Source organism: Panthera leo, chromosome C2 (assembly GCF_018350215.1).
Source record: "Panthera leo isolate Ple1 chromosome C2, P.leo_Ple1_pat1.1, whole genome shotgun sequence".
Classification (NCBI taxonomy): Eukaryota; Metazoa; Chordata; class Mammalia; order Carnivora; family Felidae; genus Panthera; species Panthera leo.
The window spans coordinates 1,894,643-1,902,150 of NC_056687.1; the positions used below are offsets into that span (position 1 = coordinate 1,894,643).

General features: G+C 63.8%; 2 protein-coding genes across 2 annotated transcripts; both read right to left on the reverse strand.

Moving 5' to 3' along the window:
• Positions 1 to 1,062: 1,062 nt before the first annotated feature.
• Positions 1,063 to 1,824, reverse strand: LOC122198587 (keratin-associated protein 10-7-like). The gene has a single exon (XM_042903293.1). It carries the CDS (start codon positions 1,822 to 1,824, stop codon positions 1,063 to 1,065), a length of 762 nt encoding a protein of 253 aa, XP_042759227.1.
• A 4,020-nt stretch (positions 1,825 to 5,844) lies between these two features.
• LOC122198578 (keratin-associated protein 10-7-like) lies at positions 5,845 to 7,050 on the reverse strand. Its single transcript, XM_042903280.1, has 3 exons — positions 6,533 to 7,050; positions 6,121 to 6,460; positions 5,845 to 6,048 (listed from the first exon to the last, which is right to left on the reverse strand). The coding sequence occupies exons 1-3, from the start codon at positions 7,033 to 7,035 to the stop codon at positions 5,845 to 5,847; spliced, it is 1,047 nt and encodes a 348-aa protein (XP_042759214.1). The 5' UTR covers positions 7,036 to 7,050.
• Positions 7,051 to 7,508: the final 458 nt, after the last annotated feature.

Sequence of the window (7,508 nt, forward strand, 5' to 3'; positions counted from 1 at the left end):
CAGAGAGAGAGGGAGACACAGAATCCGAAGCAGGCTCCAGGCTCCGAGCTGGCAGCACAGAGCCCGACGCGGGGCTCGAACTCACGGACCGTGAGGAAGTGACCCTGTCTGGGACTGAGGCCTGCTATGGGGAACCCTGGGAAACGTGGGGGCCCCATCCAGACAGCCTCGAGGGAAGTGCCCTGGAAGGCAGCACCCCTGGGCCTCAGATGCCAGGGTGTTGGAACTCAAAGTGGCTTAGCCTCTGGGGTCTTCCTCTTGACCTCTGTCACACCGGGCGGGGTCTGCGGCCGGGGACGGCATGGCACATTGGCATGTGCAGGCAGAGGCGGGAGGACATTTGAATAAAACACTGAAGTTCAAGGGCAGATGGAGAGAGAGAGACTCAGAAGGCAATGCCCCCTTTAGCTGCCTCCCGGCCCAGAAACCACCTTGGGCCCTGCATCCTGATGCTGGACTGACCGGGGAGAGCGAGGCCTGGGGCAATGGGGCCTTCTTGCCAAGGGGCCCGCTGTCCGGGTGGCTGTGGCCACCTGAGGCCCGAACCTTCCGTCCAGCCACCCGGAGCCGCCTGGAGGTGCAGTTGGTGACCACCAGGGTGGGCCTCAGAACTCACTGCCATTGAAAGTGTTCCCAAGATGTGGCTCGTCGGCAGGATTGCTAAAGCCGGGGTTCCGTTAGCCCGGAGGCTGGGAGAGAGGGCCAGTGGAGGCCAGGACTGCAGGTGTATTCGCTTAGCTCCAGATGTGTGCTTGGGAGGAGGCAGACAGCTTCTAGGGCCAGGAGCCCCAGTAAGACTGCAGAGCTGGGGGCCGTGGCTGCCAGAAACAGCCTGGGGGCCTTTCAGTAACAGGGGAGGGCTGTCTCCGGTTCATCTGGTCGTGATGTGAGGCTGCGAACCGGCTCGGCCCTGGTTATTAGGCTCCGAAGATGGTGAACATTCACGCTGACCTGTGTGCCCGAGATTGCGCTGGGTTAGATCCTGAAGGAGGCAGGGAAGAGCCGGGGGTCCCCAGAGTGCTCAGCTGGCCCTGGGGGGACGTGCCCATCAGAATGGTGGCCTCAGCAGGCAGGGCGGGGGCACACGGGGCGGCAGAGCAGGGACACGCAGGAGGCCGGGCGGCAGCAGGAGGAGGCAGGGGTGCAGCAGGCGGGGTGGGGGCACGCGGGGCGGCAGAGCAGGGACACGCAGGAGGAGGGCCTGCAGCAGGAGCTGGGCTGGCAGCAGGAGGGGGCTGAGCAGGGGGAGTCCTCGCAGCACACAGGGGTGCAGCAGACGGGCTTGCAGCACACAGGGGTGCAGCAGACGGGCTTGCAGCACACAGGGGTGCAGCAGGCGGGCCTGCACACGGGGCGGCAGAGCAGGGACACACAGGAGGAGGGTCTGCAGCAGGGGCTGGGCTGGCAGCAGGAGGGGGCTGAGCAGGGGGAGTCCTCGCAGCAGACAGGGGTGCAGCAGACGGGCTTGCAGCACACAGGGGTGCAGCAGACGGGCTTGCAGCACGCAGGGGTGCAGCAGACGGGCTTGCAGCAGACAGGGGTGCAGCAGACAGGGGTGCAGCACACGGGCTTGCAGCACACAGGGGTGCAGCAGACGGGCTTGCAGCACGCAGGGGTGCAGCAGTCTCCCTGGCAGGGGGAGGAGGGGCCGCACAGGAGGGTCAGGCAGGGGGCCGGGGCGCGGCACGGGGGCTCGCAGCAGCTCTCTGGGCAGTCGTCCACCTGCCAGGGGGAGTCGGGGCAGGAGTCCGAGGCCCCGGGCAGGCAGACGCGGCTGCCATAGCTCAGGTCGCTGGAGCAGACGGACAGGGTGGACGCGGCCATGGCGGGGGCGGTGGGTTGGAGGAGGGAGTGGGTGTGGGTGTGTGAGTGTGTGCGTGAGTGCGGGTGTGCGTGCCAGCTGTTCGGGCTCACTTTTATAGCCCTCTGTGTGTGTGTTTTCCCAGCAGAGGCTCGGGACATTTCCCCTTCCTTGTTGGTGTTTAGAGCCAGTTTTCAGGGACCCCTCATTACGGCTTGTTTATTTTCCCGGAAGATGCCACCCAGCTCGTAAATGTGCCCCTGTGTGTTGGGTCCTGAGCGAGTCTGCTGAGTGGGCGTGGGGCCATCAGGCCAGGCTGGAGCTGAGGCAGGTGGATGTGGTGTGTGGGGAGGGGTGGGCTCTCAGCCGGTGGACAGTCGTCTTAGAGACATGGTAACAGGGGAGGTGACTCGGATTCTGGCCTCAGGAATAGCTCCTGATGTGGGTGCCCGTCTCTGGGGCACGTGGTCCCCATTCTTTTGCATTTGTCACCAAGTGCAAAGAGATGAAGGGAGGGTAGAAATGCCTGAGAGGGCTCTGGCCGTGGTGCGGGCTGTCTCTGCCTGACCACTGCCTGGGTGGAAGACTGTGGCCTGGGGACGAACGGGCTGTGTAATGTGGGGTCAAGTTCATGGGAAGGGGGAGGGGTGGGCCTGTGCCTGGCCAGGCAGCCGCCATAATTCTCCTGGCGTGTCTCCTTTCCAACTTCTGGGCTCCCAGGGCCCCTGTGGCTCTGGCCACAAGGTGGGCGTGGTGGGGCAGGGCATGTGGTGCCCCTCACCTCCCCCGGCTGGGCTGTGGACCGGTTTCGCACCCCCCCCACCCCCCTCCAACCCCGCTTGCTTGCCGAGCAGCTGGTTGCGTTTCCTTCTGCCCCTTCTTCCTCCTCCCTCCCCGTGCCACTCATTCTCTCCCTGCCATTGTATCTTTCCTGGGGCTGAGCCTGGAGTCCCCTCTGTGGGCCCCCGGGATGCCCCTGTGGGATATTCAGGGTCCCGGAAACAGTCACTAAAAGCTCTTGTGCCAGGCACAGCCAGGGGCTGGGACAGCAGGGGGTGGGGGCGTGGAGGGTGGGGGTGGGCGAGCAGATGTAGATCAGCCCTGGGCCAGGGCCTCTGCTGGAGGAGGGGGAGGGGAGACACAGACAGGTGGGTAACCAGAGGCAGGGTGCCTGTGGGGCTCAGGGAGTCAGCGGGGCCAGCACGCAGAGGTTCTGTGATATCTCAGTCACTGTGCAGGGGTGTGGTGGCCGTGCGAGGGGTCTGGGGTGGTGGGAGGGCAGCCGACTCTCAGAGGCCGTACACACGCGACTGGGTTAGAGTATCTGCCAGGTTTGGGGGTGGCTGGACCAGACTCCTTAGAAGGCTGAGGGTTTATTTTATTTTTTAACTTATTACCGCTATTTTACATTGTCTCGGCGACATTTCAAACCAGAATCCTTAGAAACGATGAAAGCTACGTTCATCACACAAACTTGACCGTGCACGTGTGTATTTGCTTCCTGGGATTGGGTGTAACAAATGACCACACTCCCGATGCTTTAAAACAACAGAAATTTATTCTCTCAGTTCTGGGGACCAGAGTTCTGAAAGCAGGTCTCTCAAGCTGAGATCGGGGTGTGGGCAGGGCTCCTGCCCCTCGGGAGACTCTGGAGGAGGGTCTCTCCTGCCCTTTCCAGCTTGGTGACTCCCCCTGGCTTGTGGCCACAGCGTCCCGAGCTCTGCCTCCCGTCACATCGCCTCCTCCTTGTCTGCCTCTCTGGTGTAAGGACCCCAGACGGCCCCTGGATGTCTAGGGCCCACGTGGCTGGCCCGGGTCACCTGCCCACCGTGGGATTCTGCATTTAGTCAGCCATCCACAGTTACCCTTCGAAGTCCTTTTTTTCCATGCAAGGTCACAAGTGCCGTTTGGGGTTCTGGTGAAGCTGTCTTTGGGAGCGTTATGTGGCCTATCGCCGTGTCCCTGCAAACATACCTATGTTTTACCTGCACTGCCCACTGCCCACCACTGCTGGGGCTTGAACCACATCAGCTGGGCACTCTGTGGGCCTCTGTCCCCTCTGTGGCAAGATGGGCTCATAGTCGCTTAGACTAAGCTTAGAGAATGATGCAATCAGCTAGAAGGTTCTCAGCGGCTGTCAGGCACGTGAGTATGCCCGGAAGGTGCACAGCAGGGCCCGAGGCTTCAGGTCCCGGAGGGCGGTCACCGTCTGGCCCTGTGGTAAGGTTCAAAGCATGGATTTCTGGGACATAGGTCCTGGTGAACTGGACGGCCTTGTCCTGCACCCACTGGGGCTTCCCTTTACAGGAGACCACGTGCAGGCCCTCACTCCCTAGATGCTTTGGATCAAAAGGGGGGCTCCAGGAGGTCCGTGCTGGCTCTTCTCACTCAGACTTAGCTGTTCCACAGGCACAGAGCTGCAGGGCGAGGACAGGACCACACGGGGACGGGCAAACGCTCTGCCACGTGACCTCAGTGCCGGCGCTCACCGGCCTGCCCTGCCCATCGGCATAAGGGCGCGGGGCCCCGGAAGGCAGAGTCCTCTCGCAGTCGTTGAGTTCCCATCATCTTTCTGCAAGGGCGGCGTCTCCTACCGGACCTTCCTTAGAGGGATGTGCACGAGCCACGGGGGGCCTCCAAGCAGCGGGCCTGTCATCTTCTGGCCTGGCCCCGTTGCAGCTCTCGGTCCCCGTCTTATCTGCCCAGTGTTGTTTAGCAAACGAGGGACCCCTGTTGCCAGAACCAGGGAAATGGAGGCAGGCACAGACCCTGAAGGCCTCTCCCTGGAAGAACCGCCAGCCGGGCAGGGGGTGGGGGTGGGGATGGGAGGGCCACGGCAGGAGCCCCATTCCCCTGGAGGGGGGGCCAGTTCAGCTCAGATGAGCCTAAGCTCAACTTCTGCAGGTCCTGGGGGGGTCACATCTGGAGGTGCACATGTGGCCTGGAGCCCAGGAGAAGCCGGACGTGTCCGGAGAGAGAGCCAAGGTGCAGGGGGAGGGAGGTCAGGGTGGGGCCCTGGAAAAGTCAAGAGCTGTGTCCTAGAGGCCGGGGCCAGCTCTGCAGGGACAGATGCACAGGAGAGGGAGCAGGAGTGACACTAACGGGAGCACGGGGGCCTTTGGTGGCTGTGCCAGGCTGGGTCAGGGGCTGGGGTGTGGGAGGGTGGGGGGAAGGGGGTCTCCGTGGAGGGTGTGCAGCAGGAGGTCACTGAGAGCCGAGGCTCTGCTCTGAAGGGGACAGACACAGGCTGCTCTGGGCCGGGAGCGGGGTGGGCGCTGTGCTCTAATCATCACTACAGAGGGAAAGGCGTTTGGCCCTGTGTGTGTGGTCGGAGGACGCAGCTCCGGAGACAGGAGGGTGTTAGGTGCTGGAGAAGGAAGGAGGGGCAGGAGGGCTCCGGCGGCCAAGGGGGTGCTTGCTGGACGCCTGCACCCCCCCTTCCCCCCCAGAGTACGCCAAACCCTGCGTCCTGCCGGGCTCCCTGCAGAGGGGAGAGATGCCCAGGGTTGCTGCGCCCGGGATGGCTGCCACTGAGTCCCTGAGGGTCTACCCGCCAGGGCCGCGGCCACGGCCACCATGCCTGTGACTGGCCCAGATCTTGCGGGACGGGAGCCCCGTGCCAGGCCAGTGAGAGGCGGGGCCCTGAGGAAGGGCTGGTGTGGCCGAGGACCACAGGGCAGCCGGTCCTCACTTCTGCGGGGACCGGCTGGGTGTTCAACTAGGATTGGCCCCGAGAGAACCAGGTGACACGGGGTTAATGCAAGCACGTTTATTAGGTTTCCCCAAGCAGCTTCCGAGGAGGGGAGGCCATTGTGGCCTGCGCTTCGGACGTGGTCGCAAGTCATGACCATTGGGACCCCGGGAGGAGTGTGGCAGGGAGGTGGGAAGAGTCATCCTGAGTTGGGTGGGAACCCCCTCCCACCCAGGCCTGAGAGGAGGGGCTGCTGTCTATACTTCACAGGGGCCTAAGAGACAGACCCCAAAGCAGCTGGGAGGCTGGTAGGTGGGAGCGCTGGGGGTCCCCACAGTGACGGCTGGCCACATCACTGGCAGCAGGACTTCTGGGCCGAGGCAGGGCGGGAGCAGGCAGGGCGGGAGCATGCGGGGCGGCAGAGCAGGGACACGCAGGAGGCCGGGCGGCAGCAGGAGGAGGCAGGGGTGCAGCAGGCGGGCCTGCACACGGGGCGGCAGAGCAGGGACACACAGGAGGAGGGTCTGCAGCAGGAGGGGGCTGAGCAGGGGGAGTCCTCGCAGCACACAGGGGTGCAGCACACGGGCTTGCAGCACACAGGGGTGCAGCAGACAGGCTTGCAGCAGACAGGGGTGCAGCAGGCGGGCCTGCACACGGGGCGGCAGAGCAGAGACACGCAGGAGGAGGGTCTGCAGCAGGGGCTGGGCTGGCAGCAGGAGGGGGCTGAGCAGGAGGAGTCCTCAGAGCAGACAGGGGTGCAGCAGACGGGCTTGCAGCACACAGGGGTGCAGCAGTCTCCCTGGCAGGGGGAGGAGGTGCAGCAGGACGGCTGGCAGCATGAAGAGGTTGTGCAGGGGGAGTCCTCACAGCAGACAGGGGTGCAGCACACGGGCTTGCAGCACACAGGGGTGCAGCACACGGGCTTGCAGCACACAGGGGTGCAGCAGACGGGCTTGCAGCAGACAGGGGTGCAGCACACGGGCTTGCAGCACGCAGGGGTGCAGCAGTCTTCCTGGCAGGGGGAGGAGGTGCAGCAGGATGGCTGGCAGCATGAAGAGGTTGTGCAGGGGGAGTCCTCACAGCAGACAGGGGTGCAGCAGACGGGCTTGCAGCACACAGGGGTGCAGCACACGGGCTTGCAGCACGCAGGGGTGCAGCAGTCTTCCTGGCAGGGGGAGGAGGTGCAGCAGGACGGCTGGCAGCATGAAGAGGTTGTGCAGGGGGAGTCTTCGCAGCACACAGGGGTGCAGCAGACGGGCTTGCAGCACACAGGGGTGCAGCAGACGGGCTTGCAGCACACAGGGGTGCAGCAGACGGGCTTGCAGCACGCAGGGGTGCAGCAGTCTCCCCGGCAGGGGGAGGAGGGGCCGCACAGGAGGGTCAGGCAGGGGGCCGGGGCGCGGCACGGGGGCTCGCAGCAGCTCTCTGGGCAGTCGTCCACCTGCCAGGGGGAGTCGGGGCAGGAGTCCGAGGCCCCGGGCAGGCAGACGCGGCTGCCATAGCTCAGGTCGCTGGAGCAGACGGACAGGGTGGACGCGGCCATGGCGGGGGCGGTGGGGCTGCAGGAGGGAGTGGGTGTGGGTGTGGGTGTGGTGGGTGCTCAGGGTGTTTGGGGTTTATATACACCTCGGGCTGTGTGCTGTTCATCACGAGGCCTGAAAAGCCTGTCCGCTTGTTGCTGGAGCGCGTCCCTGAGGAAGCTGGTCAGGGGCCCGCGGCGGGTAGCTTAGCCCATTTATGACCTGGGAGGGTCAGTCACCCCTGAAACCCGCCCTCCGCTCCCAGCGTCCGTCTGCGGCTCCTTACTGTTACTTCCCGTGCCTCTCAGCACTCAGAGAAATCATGGGCCTATTTTTTCATATTGTCTTTATTTGGGGAAATAACTCTGTTCCGAATGCATCAACCAACGGATAGCTTGGGAGCTGCGTTTATTTTTGGTGTATGTGCAAACAGGCGTGTGTAATAGCTCTTCTGTGCCCGCAGCTATTTGGAACAAGTTTGTGTACATTTTTTTAA